General features: G+C 38.9%; 1 protein-coding gene and 2 long non-coding RNA genes across 4 annotated transcripts; 1 reads left to right on the top strand and 2 right to left on the bottom strand.

Moving 5' to 3' along the window:
- Positions 1 to 546: 546 nt before the first annotated feature.
- LOC107834942 (uncharacterized) lies at positions 547 to 5,948 on the bottom strand. Of its 2 annotated transcripts, XR_001660780.1 has the most exons (4): positions 5,743 to 5,948; positions 5,553 to 5,649; positions 3,158 to 3,300; positions 547 to 2,259 (listed from the first exon to the last, which is right to left on the bottom strand). It is a non-coding gene; the product is annotated as an uncharacterized LOC107834942 (long non-coding RNA). The 2 variants fall into 2 exon arrangements; XR_001660782.1 differs by lacking the exons at positions 547 to 2,259; positions 3,158 to 3,300 and adding an exon at positions 4,222 to 4,352 and having other exon boundaries at positions 5,537 to 5,649; positions 5,743 to 5,947.
- Positions 5,949 to 12,897: 6,949 nt separating this feature from the next.
- On the top strand, positions 12,898 to 20,089 carry LOC103132607 (beta-crystallin B1-like). Its single transcript, XM_007544420.2, has 6 exons — positions 12,898 to 12,946; positions 14,216 to 14,307; positions 14,629 to 14,747; positions 15,300 to 15,432; positions 15,533 to 15,675; positions 19,373 to 20,089. Exons 2-6 carry the CDS (start codon positions 14,218 to 14,220, stop codon positions 19,542 to 19,544), a joined length of 657 nt encoding a protein of 218 aa, XP_007544482.1. The 5' UTR covers positions 12,898 to 12,946; positions 14,216 to 14,217; the 3' UTR covers positions 19,545 to 20,089.
- On the bottom strand, positions 16,833 to 19,363 carry LOC103132602 (uncharacterized). Its single transcript, XR_475587.2, has 2 exons — positions 18,586 to 19,363; positions 16,833 to 18,105 (listed from the first exon to the last, which is right to left on the bottom strand). It is a non-coding gene; the product is annotated as an uncharacterized LOC103132602 (long non-coding RNA).
- Positions 20,090 to 20,499: the final 410 nt, after the last annotated feature.

The raw sequence follows: 20,499 nt of genomic DNA, 5'->3' as shown, positions 1-20,499 counted from the left end.
CACCGAGGGGAGATAATAACATTAATTTGCAGCTTTGGTCCAGATATTGTGCTTATTCTTTGTAATGCCGTCATCACATTCTGAGCGTTAAAGTAGAGCTGATTTATTGTTAATGTCCTTCATTATGCCTGAATCTTTCCTGCTGCGACGGGAAAATATCTGGAGTGCAGAAATATCCTGTTAATGACGACAAGTTGGCTTTTTGCTTTTTTTTTTTTTTTAGACCTGCTGTTAGGTCTTATAGAGATGTTTTGTTCTGCAGGAGATTTTTCAATGTCATTGCAGTGAAGCGCAGGTGCTTCCAATGATGAATCTGTCCCACTCCAAGCGAGGTTCCGTTTCTGTAAGGAAACATTATTGGCTGGATTTTAAAAAAAAATTAAAAAAAATTGGTTGGCTGGTTTTACACTAGGAGATCACATTTCTTGGTCAATTTGAGATTGAATTTATACCTGAACATGTTATCTATATTCTGTGGCGTATTAACTATTATGCACAATTGATTGATTGATTGATTGATTGATTGATTGATTGATTGATGCACAACACGTATTTTAGTGAACTGAGAAACATCCTTATTGCACTGTTCCCCATATATTTGAGAGTTTGCAACAATATATAGTTGATGTTGTTTTTACTGGTATTTCTTTTCTCCATACACTGAAGCAGGAGCTTAAAATGGATGAAAGCGATTATGTTTTGCTTACAAGATGTGCATTGTGTTTTCTATTCACCCTCTTTTAAAATTAAGTGGGTAAAAAAAAAAAAAAAACTAAAACACGTATCTCCATGGAAACTCTGAAGAACAGCAAGTAAAGAACGAGATAAAAATTATTCCTCAAAGAGTATGTTCAAATACCAGCATTCACATAACAAGCACAGAGAGTTCACTTGTTTAATCAAGAAGAGCGGATCAGATGGTTGATGGTTGATCTCTCCTAAAATAAACTCTTAAAGAATAAGTTTGTCTTATTCTTTAGGCCGTTTGAAATTAACTCTCTTTAAGAGAGACTAGAGACAGAGAGGAGCAACAAGTGATACCGCTGTTACTGAAACAATAAATAAAACAAAAATAATCTATTTAAAGATAATTACATGTGTAAAAAAAGCACAATGAGCACAAGCTGATACAAAAGGATCAGGGAAGGTGGAAGATTATACTAAATACAAATGATCTATTTTTGCTCCATAGTTATTATTATAATACTCACTAATTTTTGCGAATCAAAAATTGTTTAAGTTACTCTTGAGACACCTGTCTCCGTTTTGTGTGCAGCTATTAAAGTTAATTAGTTTCGCTTCGAGACAGGATTCGTGACCGTTTGCAATGCGAGAAATGCTCATTAAGCAGATGTTTATTGCATGAATCCACAGCTGAATAAAAACAGTTTCCCGAAGGATGCTCATGGGGCTTTTTATGTTTTAATAAGCCTGTCTGCTGTGATGATCTGCAGAAATATAGTACATAAATTAGTCATTAGAAATGAGAAGCTAATTTTTCTTTCTTTTAAGAATATTGGTCCCACTCTTTGTGTTGTCAGTTGCCAGTACTTAGAATAACAAAACAACTGAGAAAGAAGCTTATTTATCTATATGTTTTCTTTTTCTTCTATATGCATCAGGTGTTTATAATATCTTTTTGAATGATTAGGTATTTTCTCAAAAGTTTCTTTATGTGTAACAGAATAAAACTTGCTGAATTCATCCACAGTGGCCCCTAAACCTGTACATGCTTGGCAACATGTTCTTCCATTTTCTTCTGATGCCTCCTCATATTTGAAGCCGTGGTTTAAGTTTTAATGTTCAGACTCTGATATCATTCTGGCTCAATACTGAGGTAACAGTGTGCAAAAATATTATGTGAAGTTCAGTGCAAAATGTCAAAACACATTCCTGCATGTCCGCACTATTTATCTGCTCAGCCTAAACTTTATTTAACTTGTACAAAATCAAAATATTCCTTAAAACAAAGAAACTATGGGTGGGGTTGGGAGGTAGATGCTAGATCCCACATGGTTTGTTTTGTAGTTATGGTCCAAAGCCCTCTGAACCAAACTGAGGTCGAGCTCAGGGGTTCTTTTGCTCAAGTCCAACCTGCTGCTGGTCTCGATACGAGGCTCCTCGGTGCCTGATGCGTTTGATGGACTGGGTGTTTGGTGTCTGGCAGTGGGAGCCCCAGTTCCTCCAGTGCTGATTATCTCCACTGTGCCTCTCACACTCCATGATGTACCCTGGAGCCCGGCTACTCAGCACAAAAAGCTAAGGAGAGGCACAGCCACAAAGGGGGATGATTAAACAGACAGCAACAGGCTCAGTCTGATCAAGCTTAGAATTTTGAAGCAGTTTCAGCGCGAAAATGTGATTTTTTTTATTTATTTCACTTTATTATATTTGTAAAAAAATTGTTTAGTTTTTAAAGTTATTTTTATCATCTCTGTTATACCATTGCAAAAGTTAGAGATGTTGTCATTCTCACATGTAAAACATTTAGCAGGAACATTTGTGTTCAAAGCTCTCCATCATAAATCAGCAAATTCAAAGACTGGCTTTTGGAAAATAAATTATTATCCTGACTGAAATCTTTTTAGATTTTAATAGGAATGTATCATATCTATCCTTCCTCTTAAGCCACTTGCTCAGGCTGTTTGGAGGTTCTGGGTCTATGTGAAAGATACCATCACCGGTGAAATCGAAATCCAAAAAACCCGTATTCCCTGAATGACTAAATATGTTGACTCCACTGTATGTATGAAAACATATTTTAAGTATCTTCTCCCCTGAGTGGTTTTTGTTTTGGATGAGCAGATTTCCCCCCTTCACCTCCACTCCTGTACGAGCTTCAACAGCAGGATCTCTCTCAGAACTGAAAATGTGTTCTGTTTGTTGAGAAGTCAAAGCAAAGGGGCAGATACCGACAAAAATAAAGTTAAAACTAGGACAAATGAATTTGTTTTTCAACACAGTGCGTTATTGCATTGGAAGCAGTCGTCAGATGATGGGTAAACTGTAGGATGAACATGATCAAATAATCAGGATTTCTCAAAGCTGAGCCATTGACACAAAGCAGCACCATCCATCCATCCATCCATCCATCCATCCATCCATCCATCCATCCATCCATCCATCCATCCATCCATCCATCCATCCATCATCTTACAGGCTTATCCCTGGAGAGGTTACCAGGGATGCTGGTGCCTATCTCCAGAGGTCAAAGGGCGAGAGGTGGGGAACACCCCGGACAGGTCGCTAGTCGCAGTACTATTTACACCAAATTCTGGCTCTGGAATCTTAATGTCGCACCTGAAATAAAAAAAAAATTATTGGACCAGGTAACATTTATCTAATCTGTAATTTTCTGAATTTGGAGAACTGTAGCCTCGGTTTCCTGTTTTTAGCTGACAGGAGAGTTACTTGGTGTGATTTTCACAGGGTTTAGATGTTGATGTTTGAGCTACTGTTGCCTTCATATCCTCTTGACCTATTTTCCCGACACCAACAAGACATTTCCATTCACACAGCAATCAGACAGTCATCTGCAAACCCGAGGGATGCTTGTACATGAAAATCCCATCAGATCAGCATTTTCTGAAACACTCAGACCTGCACGTCTGGCACCAACAGTCATGACACCTTCAAAGTCAATTATATTTTATTCTTCCTTATTCTGATGATAGGTTTTCAGAATGCCTAGTTGTGCTGCCATGTAATGGTCTACTTTAATAATTTTGCTATCAAACAATCAAATAGTCGTGGTTCTTAACATGGCTAAGGAAGTGAATGTTCATAATTCAATTAACTTATGTAACGCTGCAATAAACATGTGAATGTTGGTCTTCTTCTTACAACTTGCAGCTGCACCAAATTTTAATTTCTTTTCCTCAGTTTTAGTTTATTATGTGAATGCAATGGGCTTTGATTGCTTTCTCAAGACACCTGAGAGATATCATTTTAATTGTTTTGTGCATTAACTTCCTCTTTTCTGTATCCACTGTCTGTTTCTCTTAGAGTAATTCTCTCAAAATACTCATAAAGACACTTTTGTTTTAAACTCACCAAATTTAATGAGTGTCGCTTTGTAGATAAAAGAGTGTTTGAGCTTCATTATGTTGAAAAGTGACTCAGCGATAACGACCAGCTTGGATTGTTGCCTTTTTTCTTTTTTTTTTAATTACCCTGTCTTTTAAGATTATCTGAAACTTCATTTATGATAAAAAAAAAAAAAGCCAGTAGACTCACTTACTTTCCGCTCTGCACATGCGTGGAGCTGACCTCGGGCATGAACCAGCCCGCAGCCTGCAGGGACGGATGAAGTTCTCCCTCTCGAAAATCATCCTGTGGCTACTTTGATGAAACTGCGAAGTGTATGTTACCATTCGCAGACCTGCAAGCAAGATCCAAAGCCTTGAATGTGACATTTCCAGATGTTTTAGCAAAAAGAAGGTTAAATATGTAATATGAAAACTGTGAACATGAACCGGGCAGCGCACACCTGACAGAAACATTTAAGAAACTATGGGGGCTTTTTCCCCCACATTTTTTTTCACTCTTAAATGATTTTTTTAAGATTTCTCATGAACAAAAACAACAGTGTGCTGACAGCAGTGTAAAATCTGCCTCGTATTTCCTGTGAAAGAAAATTGCAAAGGTGATTATTTCAAAGTATAACACAAGGTGAGAAGTAGGTGTTGACATGTCACAAAATGCATTTTTTCCTCTTTGTTTCAGGAGTTAAAACACTGGCTAAACATGTAAAAGCTAATGTGTCAGTTGATTTAACACAGAAAGGATTTTAAAAAATGTTTCATTAAATATCTACAAAATATCTAATAGCATACATTTAAAATATTAACTGATTTCTTTTTTGTGATTATTAGAAGGGATTTATGTAACAATAGAAGATAGAACAATAATGTAATTGTTTGTATATTTAGATCTTTTTTGTGAATTACCCAGCATGTAAATACTTCAGCATTACAACATAATGCTCTATCTTTATGATGCCATCTATTTAGTCCCTCCTGCAGCAAAACATCAACACAACATGCTGCTGCCATTCTGTACTTCAAAGTTACGATACATTTATCTCACGTGCAAGCTCCATCTTCCTGCCAAGCTCTTCAGTTTTAGTTTTATTAACTGTCTTTGAGTGCATTTGCAAACAAGCATCTGGGTTTTTATATTTATTTTTGAAGTAATTCCTGTTTGATTAGCTTTTCGGCTTGTGACAGAACAGGACTCGCTTTACTTTGGATAATGACGCTCCCTTTCTAGCTTCTGTCAGCAAGGTATTGTTGGTTTTCTCTCAGAAATATATCACATAAAATACTAATAAAGTACATTTAAGTTTGAGGTTGTAAATTGACTAACTGCAAATTAATGGGGAGTCACTATACAAACAAGCTTTTTCCTCTGGTGATGCTGAACATATTTCACATCACTCACTTTTCTCCTCTACTTTTTGGTGAATGCAGAATACACACCACATATATACAGATACAACCAGACACACAACAATCAGCTGCTCACTGAGACCTACAGGCTGTGTGACTCACGCTCCACTCTCCACTCGGATGGAGCGGATGTTGTCCAGGCCGCGGTCATGAACTCCAGACACTTGCCCTGGAAGTGCTCCTGTTCAAACACAGTCACCTGTTGGGGGGGAGCAGCACATGGGGAATGGAAGGAAACTGAGCCTGTTTACCACAAGTATTTTCAGTCTAAGTGAGAAAAGTGTGATCTTACTTTTAAAGAAGGGAGCTGTGCCCATGGCCCTGAAGGACATGGGTGAGCTCCTGTAGGTTTTGGACAATCTATTCATGGCTAGAAAATAAGAAAAGGTCAGGAAAAACCCAAGGGAAGTTTTGTAGTTATTAAACGATAACTGAATAAAAACAAGTAAATACAATAAATACAAAAATGTTACGTTTTAAGCTTATTTTCCCACAAAACACACACATAAATGATCAAATAAACCATTTGTGTCCCAACAACAACAGTTCCAGTTTGACTGTTTTCCCTCTTGAAAAAATTAGTAATTTAAATCTTACCAGACTGTTTTCCTCTGACTTCTCACGCAACAAATCCTCTTTAGACTTTTGTCTCAAACTGGACCTTCTGTTTTATATGAGCGGCCACGCGCCGTGCTCGTGCCGCGCATGAGCTCTCGCGACTTGGCTTGGTGAGCCTGTCAAGTGTGATGAAAATAAGACCAACCTCTTCCGGCTGGCCGAAACCTTCACAATAAAAGTTCATCGTGCTCTACATACCAACCTGACACTGTAATGCAGTACCAGCATACTTGTAAAAAATAAAACTTTTTGTATTTTTTAAGCATTTCTGTCGAAATACAAAAGTTAGTATTTGACAAGATATTTGACTAGATATTGCTAAGAATATTAAAAACATACTATTATTACGTATTATTCCATAAATGATCATTATGTCTTATATGAAAGTGACAAATATGTTTAATGAAAAGTTTATTATTATTATTATTATTATTATTATTATTATTATTATTATTATTATTATTATTATTATTTTTTATTTTTTTTTTTTATAATTAATATTTCTTGACTTCCTATTTCAGGAAGACTTTTGTTGAATATGGCAAACTCTGTTGTTTCAGGTTTTCACATTCATTTGTATTTTTTTTTATTTATTCTTTTATTGAAGACAGAAGAGAAAATGAACTTTGAAAAAACACTTTTTGAGAGGCAACTATTTAAGTGACGGGAAAGTTCCGGGGTTCCTCTAACTAACATTGATCAACTTGACGCAGGTTGCGGAAAGAGGCGCTTCTGAGCTCAAATCTGTGCGTAAAGTGAAGGTTGAGGGTTGAGCGTGCACACCAGCGGTTAGGATCCAACTCTGTCTTTGTTAACCCTGAGCGCCCTGTCGACTCAGCAGATCATATAGACAGGACCCACAGAGGTTCGGCTTATGAATGCCGGGGCTGTTTTGGTCTAATCGTATAGGTCAGCAGTGCCATCGTATAGAGCAACAATGGAGGAGGACTATAGGCAGAGAATAAACAGGATTTTGAAATACCATCAGGGGTGATGGCTTCCCAAACTCAAATGTCTTTAATGAAGATGCAGCCAGTGTTGTGGTTCTAATCATTATTATAATTTATCAAGGATTAGAATATTTTAAAGACAACACTGTTAAGTCTTTGCATTAGATCACACCTAGATGTGACATAAACCTTTTCTTTAGGCATGTTTACTGTGAATGCTCCACCTTCTTCAAAATACATTTCTCCAACTTTAGCAGTAGCTGAACTTACTATTTGCATAATACTGTCTGTAGAAACTGCTATTAATTGGCTGTTGTTATGTTCCTGTGCAATCTTGTTCATGCCTGGCCTGTTCTTGGTGCTGTGACCCCATTGTGCCCCCCAAGAAAATGCACAATATTGGGATCTCTGAAATAAGGCGGGAGATGATTTAAAGCTTTATTTTTAATGGGGAAAAAAAAAGAGTCTCAGTGTTTTTATTTTCACAACTATGACTTATGAATCCAAATATTTGAAGGAATCTTTAATTAGAGTAAAAATAATTAAATGGAGGTTTGACCTATCTACACTGTTCTGCTTTTCTGTTTCTCTCATTTAAAATTGTTGCCTGTAAAAACATACAAAAACTTATTATTATTATTATTATTATTATTATTATTATTATTATTATTATTATTAAGTCAAGCAAGGGTAGTATATGGTGGCAGGGAATGGAAAACGCTACAATTCTTCACTAGAATATTGTAGCTGTAAGAACATCTTGATCAAAATCCATCTACAATTAGTTTTTCTCACAAGATTTCACTTTGCTCTAAAGATTCTGCAGATTGATGCTACACGTGTGGAAATGAAGTTAAAATTGTGGCATACAATCAGAGAGCAGCTGCAGTGAAATATTCTCCATTTTATCTTGCTCAGAAACAGAGGGGACAAAAGAAATTTCATTCTGAGAGAGGAGGCAAAAAGTAAGAAGAACACAAAACAAAATACAAGAAAATAAAACATTTTTTAGCTGACAAACTTTATGCTCACAAACAACCCTCTTAAAAATGATGGGATAGCAACTGACCTCTCTCAAGCTATGTGTTGCCTCTGAGACATAACCTTTGTTTGTGTCCCTGTTCCTCAGTCTCAGATGCGTCTTTTCATTTGAAGTTAAATTTCTAATTGTTTCAAATCCTGAGGTACAAATTGTCTCAAACCAGAGGTTAAGGGGAAGTCCACTGACTTTGCTGTCACAAATTTCTCTCGCGTCCTCTTTACATGATTTCTGGTGAAAGCAAGAATGCTTACTCTAAACATTAGCTACAAATAGATTGAAGTAGATTCAGCTACTTGACATATTCCTGTTAAAATGTTTTTCTTTGTCATGTAAGAGAATCAGTTTTCTATTTACAATGATACGCAGTTTCTCCTTATGTCTCGTCCTCCATATACCGTGGTGTCTTTTTGTTTTTTGGGAGGCATTTCTTTGCTAAAAACACATTTTAGAAATGATCAAATATCTGCTTTGAAAAACCAACGGAAAGGTCAGTTTTGAATGGAAACCCTGTGCTTTCAAAAGAGGCATGTAGTTGTGCATGCTTTCATGCTGCCTTAAGAAACGACAAGTATTGTTACCACTGGGTGAGGCTGTCGGTTAACCTTTAGACCTGCTGGCTCTCCCTTAGCATACGAAAGTTTTATCTAACAATATAACCATGTAGCATCACCTGGGTTGTATGCTGCACACGCTGAACTGTTTCTAATTTTGAGCTGCAGAAATAAATGTGTCTCGTGACACATTTGCATGGTTGTACTGAACCCTGCGGTGCTACAAATAGTTTGATGAAGTGAAGGACAAATGGGTTTGATGAATGAGTTGTAGAGATGAAGTCAGAGCAGACTCAGCTTTAATTCAGAGAGATGAGTAAAACAAACCACGGCTTGGCAGGGGATGAACAGAAACAGACATAAACGATGGTATGTGTTCTAAGATTTTTACTACTATCTTTTCTAGTTATTGCTTGCTTTGTTATAGTGATGTGTTCTCCAGCAGCACTGCCATTTTTGATCACAAATGTCTCCTATGTGAGAGTAATAAAGATACCTTGACCTTGAGTAAGACAGGATATCACAGAGCCTTTCAAGTAGGAAAATAATGTGGGTTGGAAATAGTCAGTGAATACAAAAAATGAAGACAATCCTGAGTGGAAATGATAACAAGAAAACCTTAACACTTATGATTTTGAGTGAGCATTTTTTTCAGATAATGTTTCTATTTTGAGCTTTAAGTCACATCAATGCTTTATTGCCAAATGTAAAATCTAAGAAAATGAAGCAAAAAATTGTCTAATAATCGGTTCTTTGAATCATTTCTCATCATTTTATTCATGTAGCGCATTTAAAAAGACCTTTGAACTTGAATGACTTCTGATTCTAAATTCACATGATTTTGGCCAAAACTTGTTGAAAATGTATTCCAACACGTTTTGGGGAACCTTAAAGCTGCAAAGCTTGCCAGAGTTAAGCTTAACATCGACTAGGCTCTCCCCAAATGTAGGGCTGTGTTTTGGAAATATTTCTACAGTCTTTCATGAAAAACATTTGCGAGGTCAGACACTGATGTTAGACGAGAGTCTCTGCTCTAATATATCCCAAGGATGTTTTGTTTGGTTGAGTTGACTTTGCGCAGGTCAGTCATGTTCTTCTACACCAAACCAAGCTCATCTCTGGATTATGGACCGCTCTGTCAATTGGTGCAGTCGTGTTGGAACTGACACCATCGTACCCAAACTCTTACCAACACGTCAAGAGTAAAACTGAAAAATATTTTGAAAAACTACAATGTTGAGTTCCATTCTCTGAAAACAATTAGCTACAATCCCTCAGCGCCCCTCCACATAACTGTCTTTGCATCAAACTTCACACCTGACAATGCAGTCCGGCAAAGACTGTTCTCCTAACAACTGCCAAATTCAGATTCATCCATTAGAATTGCAAAGAGGCATAATTTATTCTTGCAGAAAACATCCCTCCACTGCTTTTCAGTGCAGTGGCCGCGCGCTCTGCACCACTGCATCAGTCACTGAAACCCATTTCATGAAGCTCTCTCTCTCTGCTCATGAGCTGATGTGAAGAGAGTTAGTGACTTTTACCTTCAGTTCAATGCTATAGGAAGCAATTTCCAAAAGACAGAGGCAGTTTCTTGCACGCATATGTATTTCATTGAAGTTTTGTCACAGACTAATGCAAGGTATCACAAATTTAAGTGAAAGCAAAATTATGCATCGTCTCCAAATTAAATGTGAAACTGTGGCAGCACCAATCCCCATTAATTTGATGCAACAAATAATTCAAATTGGTTGGGTGATATCATGCCTGTGTGTTTTAAATTAAATTCAGCTGTTCTATGAGTACAAAAAAAATTAAACAGACTCTTTTTGCAGTTATAGGATTAGTATCATTATTCATGTCCATAATGTTAATGTGGAACTTTAAACCAGATCTGTAAATAAAACACAAAATGGCAGCAGATCATCATCCTCTGATCAAACTGTCTACTCAATATCCGTCCTATACAGATGAAAACTAAAACAACAATTAAAAATCATAATATGGTAATGAGAGTTTCATATTTTATGTATTTAGAAATATAAACGTAATTCCAACAAATTTGGAAAAACCTGACATAACAGAATACTTTTTGTCTTTCCTTTACTCATTGCACTTTGTTATTTCTAAATAAACTGGTTTTCAAGTATGACTGACATTTCTTGATGGTCCTGAAAACAAGCGTCTACTCTACAGTTAAAAGCTGTTCTGTAAAGTAACTTGAATGCCTCTCTCGCCGCTCTTTTTATTTGATTATCAGGCTCTCTGCAGCGACAAAGGATGTGCAACGTTTGATTCATAATGCGCCCTCTTCTGCCTCTTGATTCTCGCTGCCTCTTTCTTGACCATATTCAAAGGACAGGAAGTAGGCTGGCCATTGAACAACTCTTTGCTTTACGTCAGCCACCGGTGTCTCAGCTGGAGCACAGCTGTGGCCTCAGCCTCCTTTCTGAGTTCATGTGATGCCGCACATCACATGAACTCGACTGCCAGCTCATGCTTCACATATGGCCAGTGTGTTTCCTCCATGCTCTGCAGCCCACACCCAGTGTAATATTACCCTCACCCACACTGGAAGGAAAACACTCAGGGCCGTTAATTTAATGACCTCCTCCTACAGTGTTCATGAAAGAGATTTAGATGGGTGTTTGTCCTTGCATTCGCAGAACCCCTTTGCTCACCCAAAGGTATAATAAGGTTATTGCTTCTCCCAGCTTATTGCTTCTCTCGTTATTGTTTTACCCAACTTGTTTTTATTAGAGCGCCGACAGAAGCAGGCCAGAATATTTTTGTGAGAAGCCTCACTGTATAAAACCAGAAAACCTGCCCTGCTGTTACATTGAAAATACTGGACAGAAACCATTTAGGTATGACAGCAAACACAGACGAAGATTGCTCCGTCTTTGTCAAACTACAATTTTGAACAGATTTTTGGGTATGGTTTATGAAAATATACCATTAGCCAGTAGTTGTGGTTGCTGACTCAAGTTATTGGCAAAACAACTGGGAAGTTTTTGTGAAGCAGAGATACAGAAGCTGGTCATAGTTTTTAGGAAGATGATTTTAGCTAAGTGGAGGGGAAAAGGAGGACAACACTGTAAGAAGACCTGTTGAGGCTGAAAAAGACTAGAGATGAGGGTGGAGGTTCACCTTCCAGCAGGACAACAACCTCAACCAACGCAATAAATACAATGGAGTGGTTTGGATTAATCAATTAGAATAATGCATTCAAAGTTCAAACCAAAATCCATGTTCATGACATGCAAGTCTTATTTTATAAAACTGAGGTTGAGCTGCAAATAATTGATTAAACATGTCTGTATCTAGACGTCCAAAGCTGGTTCTGGCATTAGGTCTAATGCCAGAACCAGTGGCAAGTACCACTGGTCTAATGCAGGTACCACTGGTCTAATGACCAGTGGTACTTGCAGCAAAATATGAATACAGAATAAGGTGAAAGAGTTCTAAAAGTAAATGCACGCCACACTTTTCAGATTACCACTTGTAAAAGAAAAATGAAGAATGTTTCATTTTTCACAGAATTACAGTATACATTGCTTCAAGTTGATCGATGACATAAAATTCCCTAAACATAGAAACTATTTTGTTTAGAAGACACTTTATATGACATAAAAAGTTACACATAGAACCTCCTGTACTGTCATAATTAAAAACCTTGAGTCTTTTGCCTCACTTTTGAAAACATAGTTTTGCAATGCACTTTTTCTAACTTTCTATAGCAACTAATGCTGCTGCAGCTACAGGAAGACTAACAATAAGTAGATATATTTGTTTCTAGTTGTCATATTTTTCCTATTTATGCCCTTATTAATTACTAAACACACTCTGAGCAGCATCTCTACTTTATAAAAACAAATACAATACCAAATGATTGCTAATTGGTTGTAGTTTCCACAGCAAACAAAGTGTCTCTACTTTAAATAACTTGACATTAGGTGACGTTTATTTATTTTCAACATTAGTAATAGTTTTTCTTAAGTGATTTGGGCCCACCGCTGGTGTTTTCAGCCAGGTTATTTGTAAATTCAACAGCGACGTCCTCAATTATCTTTGATTAAGTCCTCTTGATCTAACAAAAAGCTTTGAGGTCATGTGTCTTCCTTGTAGTTTTCTTTTATATCAGCTGGTATCCCGTGTCTCTCTCTGTGTTTGATGATGGGGTATTTCTATTCTGTGGGGGCTGTGAGCTCAGCGAGTTTTTTTCTATCAGCATAATCCCCTCACTCCAGGCGCCAGCGTATAAAAGCTACCGTGGGCCCCCCTGTACTCCCACACTGACCACCAATCCGCTCATTTACTCACACACTGCCACAGGTAAGACAGTGGTCAACACCCCGCAGAAAAGAGAAGAGAAGAAAGGATTTGAGGTAGAGTCCAGATATGGTTGTGGGAGTCAGAATTATAAAATAAATGAATTAATGTGACCTTAGAATGGGAAAATCCAGCATTATTAATGAAAAACATAAAGAATATGGCAGGTTTTAAAATCAAATGTTGTGCTGGCACATGGTGAGAAAGCATTTTCAGTAGCCAGTGAACAGATCCATACTGTTAAACTGAATTAATTTGAGTGATTTTCTTGCAGCTCACTTTGTCTTTTGTGCTTCTTCATTGTTTGACTGCGGATAAAAGACATCGATTGTTCTGAGCTCCAACAAGTGATGAACAAGTGTGGCAAAGTTTGAACAGACTGATGGATCTTTTTGTACCATCTGTTGAAAAACGGCTCAGACTTTACTTTGCGTTGCTTTTGTTCTGCTGTGCAAGTTAAATGTTTGCTAACGTGGGACTCTGTGGTCTCGTCTCAGGTGACCCAGCTTTTATGACTCCAGTCAAAAACAGAGAGAAAAAAGGGATTTTAAAATGTATCAGACAGAGTAACAGCAACAACCTGTAGGAATTACATACAAAAAAAACCACTGAGGAACAAAGGGAGAAAGTTATATTAAAAAAATAAGCAAAATGAAAAAAGTACATTTTGATTCAATTTACATATCTGAACAGGAGCAGGAAGAAGCTTGTTTTCATTAAATCTAATCCCTTAATGGTTATATTCTTAAGCAATGTTAATGACAAAATCTGATTTATCAAGAAAAAGCAAGTGGCAGAGATATTTAGTGCATTGTAAATTATGTTAACGTTGTGAAAGCCTCTTAAATTGTAATCTCCCTCTTTGCAGAAAGCATGTTTAAAGTTTAACTTATTGTTTGTTACAAAATCTGTGCTGTTTCAAATTTCACTAAATCAGGACATATATTTACATTTTAAGGGGAAAAATGCAAAAAAATTTGGTCCCTACTACCAAATATGTAAATAATTGCTTTTATTTTGAAAAAAGAAAAAAAAAAAGTAGTTTGGACTTTTGTCCATTTCAGACTAAATGTTTATTATGTTTTTAAAGGATTATATTAGAACATTGTAGAAAAATCAACCAAATTAAATAGTTTACTTTAATTGCTTCTACATATCTCTGGGATGTGAGACTTCAAAATTATTTTTCAGAGTGCTTTGTCAGTGATTGGTAACTTTTAAAATGTTAAAACTATACCTTTGTCACAAATCTTTTCTTCTCCTGGTTTCAAGTCATGTCTGCTGGAGGAGAGAAACCCAAGTCCCAGCCTGATGGGAAAGCAGCTCAGAGCAAGACGTCTGAGACCGGCATGATGTCCTACAAGGTACGGAGAGCACACCCTCGCATCTACAGCAGATTTCCAAACATTTCCTGCTACTCTTTGTTAGACGGTGTGAAGCGGCTGACCTAACGGTTTACCCCCTGACCTCTCACCTGCTCCTCCTGGTTTTTAACGCTCCCTGAGCAGGTGGTCGAATGTTACAAATGGCTGAAAAATACTCCAGGAGCCCAACAAGAGCCCATGTTGTATGAAGACAACATGGGCTCTTCATAACGATCTCTACCCTACACCCATTATTTGGAAGGCTTTTGCCACCTCAGTTTAACCAGTTCCTTCCCCCCCCCCTCGCTCTGTGTTCTTCAGATGTGCGTGTACGACCAGGAGAACTTCCAGGGCCGCTGCATTGACATCACCGCCGAGTGCGTGAACGTGTGTGACATGGGAATGGACAGGGTGCGCTCCCTGCGCGTCTGCTGTGGGCCGTGAGTACCGCCGACTTCCGCACGCCCACGAGTTTAAGCACTGCACGCAGAAACCCCACTTCTCTGGGCAAACAGCAGGTGATTTCACTGATGCGCCTCTCCATTATGGGACACTTTTGCTCTTTCAGGCAGTCAGGGGAGGCTTTTATCCACAGCGATTTGCACAGAGTGCAGCAGCAGAGCGAGCTTCAGTTTTCCAGATAGCATCTGACTTTGACCAGAAGCAACTTTCCTCTGCTTATACTCTAACCAAGAAACTGCAGTTGCAGTGTGAGCAGAATGAAAGACACGATAACAGACAATAACAGAATAAAGAGCATCATTATACAATTCATTTTACCACTAAATCCCCAAAGAAGCATCTCAGGCCAGAATATGTCAACAATCAGTTTTGAGAAGGAGTCGACAAGCAGAAGAGCGAGATCAAAGGCTAAGCAGCGCTCTCGCGAAGGGTAATCAATGCTGCTCTCTGAGCTTAATAACTGAAAGGCTTCCATAATCAGAGATTCAATGCACATCTTTCGTCTTAGTGCACTTTATTCCACTCCTCAGATTTGTGGGCTTTGAACAGATGAACTTCTGTGGTGAAATGTTCATCCTGGAAAAGGGCGAGTACCCCCGCTGGGATTCATGGAGCAGCTGCCAGAAGAACGATTACCTTCTGTCCTTCAGGCCTGTGCGGATGGTGAGCTCTGCTATGCTGTCACTCGTGAATAAAGCTTGCTCTCTTCTATTCTTCCTCTTCATTTCCTTTTTTTGTTTTTGTTTCATCCAACACGTTGCAGGATCCCGAGAAACACAAGATCTGTTTATATGAGGTCGGAGAGTACAAAGGCCGTAAGATGGAGATCATGGATGATGATGTTCCCAGCCTGCCTGCCTACGGCTTCACCGACAGAGTGGGAAGCATCTTGGTCAGCTGTGGGACGTGAGCATCTTAAAGTTATTTTACCTTTGTGAAAACGCTTGCTTTTAGAGTTGACCCCGTGTTTCCAACCATCAACGGTTCATAACAAGATCTACCTGCCAGATTTTTACCTCGGGTTTAACAAGCAAGTTTTTTTCCCCTGAATTTATTAAAGAGTATTTAAACTATTTATGCCATGTTTAAAAAAACCCCATCCGATCTCATTCACCACAACACTCTTAGACACAGCAATAACCTTTAGGGGTACAGTGTTTACAAAAAAAGTCAGAAGAAGAGCAAAAACTGTAAAAAGGCTATTTATAAGGAAACTGTATTTTCCACAGAAGCATGACAGCTTTTCCTCCAGATGCTACATCAAAGAGCTCAACATGAACTGGTCACTTTACTGCCTTTTTATTTGCCCTTTTCTACTTTTAGTTTTCATTTATCGCAACTAAAAAGGTGCCATTTGCCACAGAGCGTCATTTTGGATGTATAGTCGGACTTGCCACAATTATTTAAGTTGATCCCAGGAAGGCTTGGAGACCAAAGTTGTTCTCTTTAATTCCGTCTTCAACATCTTTCTGTCATGCTGGATTTGGAAATGTTGACAGACTTTTGCCTTTTCCAAGGAATGCTCACAGAGACGAGTAATTAGTACAGCTAACAATGCTAATCTGTATAATTCCTGATTGGGGAATGATAGCCAATGTCATACAGCGTTGCATTCTGGGTGCTTAGTTGCTGCTCATCAGCTCCACTAAACAGTGCAGCACATAGATGACTGTTTCAGATCAAGAGAAATAGTCAAACTTATGGATGTTTTCTGTATAATAATTTGTCACAGTTTATCTCCTCGGTAGTTTTTCATCACTTTATGGATAAATATTGACCCAGTGGTGATTCCTGCATGAATGTGGCCCTAGGCAAGCCTCTGCTTTTAAGCCTGCATCCTCAGATGGAAGAAAAACCCAATTTGCAATCAGCGTAGAATATCTCGGTCCTGATTTATCTTCTCCATATGTAGTGCTTTTCATGGTTCGATGTTAGTAATCCAAAACGGGCCTGTGAAGTGTGAAAATGTCTCATTTTGTCTTTCATAAATGCTTACATTTATGGCTTGTAAATCTCAAACTAAGAATCTCTGTCCAGTGTAGATTAATCAAATGCAGGTCTTACAGATTCAATATTTCAGATTTACTGGCAGAGATAATCAATTTCAGCCCGTATTACTGGAAAACATAAAAATAACCCTTTAGCTTAGCAGCGAGTATGAGAGTTCAAATTAGACACCAATTAGAGTGCCTTTAGCTGCTACAATGAACAACCAATTTCCTTGCTGTACTCACACTCATGAAACCGCTGGTGTATTACTGGGTGGAGGGTCATATTGCTCATAAAAAAACAGACACTGAGTTGGTCAGAGGGGAAAACAGTAATAATTTTGTGGAGGGCTGTCTTTTCTTCACCAGCAGAAGCGCCGCAGCGAAGAGCCGCTCTGTAGCTAACGAGATGCACTTGTTGCAAATGCTGGTGATGAAGTTTTGCGATAAATTAAAAATGACAAATCTGCCAGAATTCCTCTAAATATCTGATATCTCATCGACAACGCCAGGATCATCTCACATAAATCTTTACTTGATGTTTAAGTGTGGATTTGCCACACTCCTACACAGTAGCTGCAACAGCTACAGGAGCCACCAAAGGGCAAGTGAACTGAAAAGTGGCTTGCAATCATTATTAAGTTTGTTGAAGCCGTTGTTCTGATTTTATAATTACGTAAACACTGATTCATCCAGGAAACCTCCTACTAAAAGACGTTAAAGACGGCATCTTTGCAGTTTGTTTGCATTTACATCAGTCTCCAAGGGAAGAAAGTTTGAAGCCACATAAGCTATTTAACATTTGTTATCTTTAAGTCATTGCTTATTTGAAAGAAGGGCAGCCGTTAGCATGTGCAAACAGACACGTGGCAGTGCTGTCATGTGAAGTGCAGTCAGGAAAACGGCGTTTATATTGGAGGCTGCAGCTTTCACAAACAAAAGGAGACAACTTCTGCTCTCCATCCCCACTCCAGCTTTCAGGTCACATGGCATCAGCTCCACCGTTTCTTCAGGGTACACATTGGATAGAAAACTTTCAAATTTAACACTAAATCAAATTTTGTCAGGAGTCACATCGTGTTTTTAGAGCATAAAACGTTTACAGGAGATTTGAAAAAGACGCAACATGAATTTTATGCGTTTTATGACGAAACTAAAGAACCACAATATTGATTTTTCTTTTACGTCTTAAAGCTCGGGTCTCAAACTGCATTCCTCGAGGGCTAGAGTCCTGCAACTTTAGATGCCACTCTGCCTCAGCACACCTGGGTCCAATCTGAACTCGTTGCCAGAGCTCTGCAGAGCTTGACTGGATGAAAGTGAGGCAGTTTCACCATGTAATCCAAGCCTGTAGGACAAGGGACACATGAAAAAGACTGCAGTTTGAGAGACCATCAACCATTTCCAAAAAGAAAATTAATACATTTATTGGTTATAATATTCTGCATTTTTTGGAAAGTGTCAGTTGACTTAGTAACTTTTTTCTTGTACTGATGAAAAAACAAACAAACAATATTTGTTAAAATCAGCCTTTTCTATGTAAAAATTTCGCAGAGCCACAAATTACAAAACCTTCTTTTTATTATACGGGACCCCCTCTTGAGGGAAAGTTTCTTAAATGTTACTTCTACAAATAACATCTTCAAGCTGAATTTGCTTCTAACTCTGAGGTGTCATGAAAAATGTCTAAATCTGGCACCTATTTCACCAGGACACAACGGCGTTGATATCACCTTCCTCTTTTTACGTCACTGCATCCTCCATTGTGAATTCAATATTCACAGCACGAGGTGGAACATGCATAAGGTGGAAATTGCACAAGTCTCACCTTTGTGGCTTGAGATCTTATTTAACTTATCTTACAAGTATACATAAGCAGTGCTTTGCAGTCGTTTTGTATGCCCGACTGAGGCTGCAGCCCGACTACCACACCACACTTTTTTCCGCATTTGCATCTTCCAGTCGGCAGATCATACATATTTCAGCAGGGCTGCCAAAAAACATTGCACTCTGATTCTCAAACTACTGCGTCAAAAAAAAAGTCAGCATCTGTGTGCCGCTGCGTGTGTCAGACGGTTTTCACATCCGTGACGTCATTCTCATACAGGCAGAAACAGCTTTCTAATCACCAATTCTTCTGAGCTGAGAGAGAGAGAGACGGACAGAGAGAGAGAGAGAGCAGGAATAGAGACTTTTTCATCAGCAGCTTGCTGAGGGTGTCATGGACGTCAGCAGCTCTGCGTCCCTGGATGTGTTCGCAGAGGTGTGGTTGCAAACAAAGCTTCTTCTCTGCTGTGATTACTTTGTTCTTGGTGCTGTGAACCAGTGGAAACAAACAGCTGGGTAGCAGACCTGGCCGTGTCTGGAAGCCTGACGGCATAACAAAACAGATCAATGTGCTTTTTTTTTTGTTTTTTTGTTTTCATCTGAGAGATTGTTTACCCACTATGATTTCTCTGCATCTGTCTCTGAACAGATTTTATGTACATTTCTCACTTATCTCTCACTCGTCTTTCACCCTTCTGTTTGTCTTCACTTGTAAGCAAAGTGAATGAATCATTTTCATTGCAAACTTTGGAGCTGTTCACGCCTTGCTTCCCTCTTTCCCTCCCCAGCTGGGTGGGGTACCAGTTCCCCGGGTACCGGGGCTGCCAGTACCTGCTGGAGAAGGGCGACTACAGGCATTTCAATGAATTCGGCGCTCCCTGCCCTCAGATGCAGTCCATCAGACGCATCCGCGACATGCAGTGGCACCCGCACGGCTGCTACACCACGTCCTCCAAGTGAAGCTCGGTGAGGAAAAGAAGAAGTGGGGGAGAGGTGGAGGTCTGGAGGGGTGAAGGAGAGAGGGCAACGAAGGAGAGGAGGAAAGAGAGGGTGCAGTGATGCTTCCTTCATCCCTTAATCTCTCGGTGGTTCAATGTGCAGAGTAGAGGGGATACGGTAGGGAGTTATTTATAGTTGCAATTCGGAAAACAGTGGAGAGTTACAGGAAGTTGTAGAGGAGGAATTGCAAGAACCACTGGGACTATATCTGGTTAGAGAAACTCTTTATTTTTCTCTGCCTCTCTCCCGGTCTCTGTCATGTCCTGCCTTTCCCACATCCCTCTATCCCTCTTCCTCCCCCTTCATGTTTCACATTTCACCCACGTCAGCCCTCACCCAACCTATCGCAGCCTGAGTAAGGGAGGGCAGGAGTTTGGACTTGTTTCATGTTTGTTTGACGGACAAAGGAAGATCGAGTGAATAAAGATGGAAAAACTCTGAAAATTCACTGCTCCCATCCTGCTGCTACATCAGCCCTAACTCCAATAAAGCTACTCTCCTCCTAATTCTTTTGATTTGTCTTACTTAGCCAATGTGCTGCTACAGATATATTTTAACTCAAGGAGACAATGATGGACACCTAGGAACAAGTCAACCAGCTTGCAACATCCCTCCATCATGCATCTATTTCATTTTTTTTCCCCTGGAAGTTGTCTGGTTGACAGAGTCTTCTGCTAGAGTTATCAATCTTTTGTCTGCTGCTGAGTTTAAAGTTCTCCTTGTTGTACCATTTACATTTTTGGAATGAACAGCGCTGCAGAGATTCTGGTATTTAAAATGCATATCCAGATCTGCCTGCTGCAATCCTTGGTTTTTGTGATGGGGTGTAAACTTCACCAAACAACCGGATTAAATCGCAGCTGTGTTTGTCGTTTAGTTGACGTTAAAAAGCATTTTTGACTTATTGTCAACTGAT

Source organism: Poecilia formosa, unplaced genomic scaffold (genome assembly GCF_000485575.1).
Source record: "Poecilia formosa unplaced genomic scaffold, Poecilia_formosa-5.1.2 Scaffold11, whole genome shotgun sequence".
Taxonomy (NCBI): Eukaryota; Metazoa; Chordata; class Actinopteri; order Cyprinodontiformes; family Poeciliidae; genus Poecilia; species Poecilia formosa.
The sequence above is the reverse complement of the archived record's forward strand: the minus strand, read 5'-3'. Positions and strand labels throughout refer to the sequence as shown.

Bases quoted from the DNA above. Each gene is read 5' to 3' on its own strand.
- LOC103132607 (XM_007544420.2), top strand. From the start codon at position 14,218: ATGTCTGCTGGAGGAGAGAAACCCAAGTCCCAGCCTGATGGGAAAGCA. The intron at 14,308-14,628 runs GTACGGAGAGCA...TGTGTTCTTCAG, and splicing joins CCGGCATGATGTCCTACAAG to ATGTGCGTGTACGACCAGGA. The intron at 14,748-15,299 runs GTGAGTACCGCC...TCCACTCCTCAG, and splicing joins CTGCGCGTCTGCTGTGGGCC to ATTTGTGGGCTTTGAACAGA.